Source organism: Lupinus angustifolius, unplaced genomic scaffold (assembly GCF_001865875.1).
Source record: "Lupinus angustifolius cultivar Tanjil unplaced genomic scaffold, LupAngTanjil_v1.0 Scaffold_2_224, whole genome shotgun sequence".
Lineage (NCBI taxonomy): Eukaryota > Viridiplantae > Streptophyta > Magnoliopsida > Fabales > Fabaceae > Lupinus > Lupinus angustifolius.
In genome coordinates, this window is record NW_017716633.1 from 1 (window position 1) to 1,478 (window position 1,478).

The 1,478-nt window shown below is 41.6% G+C and overlaps 1 protein-coding gene across 1 annotated transcript; it reads left to right on the top strand.

The window, feature by feature from the left end:
• Window positions 1-382: 382 nt before the first annotated feature.
• On the top strand, window positions 383-1,009 carry LOC109337189 (36.4 kDa proline-rich protein-like). Its single transcript, XM_019574111.1, has one exon. It carries the CDS (start codon window positions 383-385, stop codon window positions 1,007-1,009), a length of 627 nt encoding a protein of 208 aa, XP_019429656.1.
• The last annotated feature ends 469 nt before the right edge of the window (window positions 1,010-1,478 follow it).

Genomic DNA, 1,478 nt, shown 5'->3' on the forward strand with positions numbered 1-1,478 from the left:
CTTTGTTTAGTGTCTGTTGGCGATAATTAATATTTTCGCCCTTTCTTTTTGGATTTTGTATATGTTAGTGGCGATGTAGTTTCCGCCTTCGTTGACTTAGTTTGTATGAACTAAAGATGACTTAACCGTTTATATGCATTGTGTTATTCAGGAAATTGTGAATCAGGTTAAGTTATCATTCGATAACGATAAGTTGATTTTCCGCATTTGAGTTACTTAAAGTGATGTCCCGGAAAAGGAAGGTTTTAAAAGGAAACAATTTTATACAATCTCTTTATTCAAAAAAATTTTTACCCATTTTTCCGCAATGTTTTTGAGAAGTATTTTTCAGGGCGTTACAAAGAGCATAATCAAAACCCACTTTCAAGTGAAGTTGGGGAAAATGGGGTCTCTACTTGTCTCAGGTTCTGTTTGTCTTGCATTGGCCACAATATTCTTCAGTTTACCATCTGAAGCAAATAATGTTTACCTTCCATCAAAGTCAAGTCGCAAGAAACCCTATAAACCACCCCTCATTCCTATCCCGGTGATCTTCTCTCCACCGTCATCTCCAGGACAAGAGCACGAGTCCCATTCTCCACCACAACCATCCGAAGCAAATTATGTTTACCTTCCATCAAAGTCAAGTCGCAAGAAACCCTATAAACCACCCCTCATTCCTATCCCGGTGATCGTCTCTCCACCATCATCTTCAGGACAAGAGAACGAGCTCCACTCTCCCCCACAACCATCCAAAGCAAATGACGTTTACTTTCCATCAAAGTCAAGTCGCAAGAAACCCTATAAACCACCCCTCATTCCTATCCCGGTGATCGTATCTCCTCCATCATCTCCAGGACAAGAGCAAGAGTCTCACTCACCACCACAACCATCCAAAGCAAATAACGTTTACCTTCCATCCAAGTCAAGTTGCAAGAAACCCTATAAACCACCCCTCATTCCTATCCCGGTGATTGTCTCTCCACCATCATCTCTAGGACAAGAGAACGAGCCCCTCTCTCTACCATAACCATCCGAAGCAAATAACATTTACCTTCCATCAAAGACAAGTCACAAGAAACCCTATAAACCACCCCTCATTCCTATCCCAGTGATCATCTCTCCACCATTATCTCCAGGACAAGAGCAAGAGCCCCACTCTCCACCACAACCATCTTCCGCATACAAGAAGAGGTACCATTTCGTTCACCACCATCTCCAAAACACAAGCACAAACACACCTCTCCGCCACCCCTATCTCTAGAAGACAAGCACTGGCACAACCAACATCCTCACCACAAGCACCATTCTGCCCCACCATCGGGACACAAGCACCCTCATCACTTGGCTCCGTTACCAAAAAAAAAACTAGAAATGGTATTCTTTCCATCAAGCCCGCGTTAATATTAAATTAACGATATGCTCACACATCTTTTCTACATATTTTTCATATATTTTATTATAATTCACTAGTATTTTTAAAGCAACAACATGTATTA

Coding starts and splice junctions, on each gene's coding strand:
- LOC109337189 (XM_019574111.1), top strand. CDS start 383: ATGGGGTCTCTACTTGTCTCAGGTTCTGTTTGTCTTGCATTGGCCACA.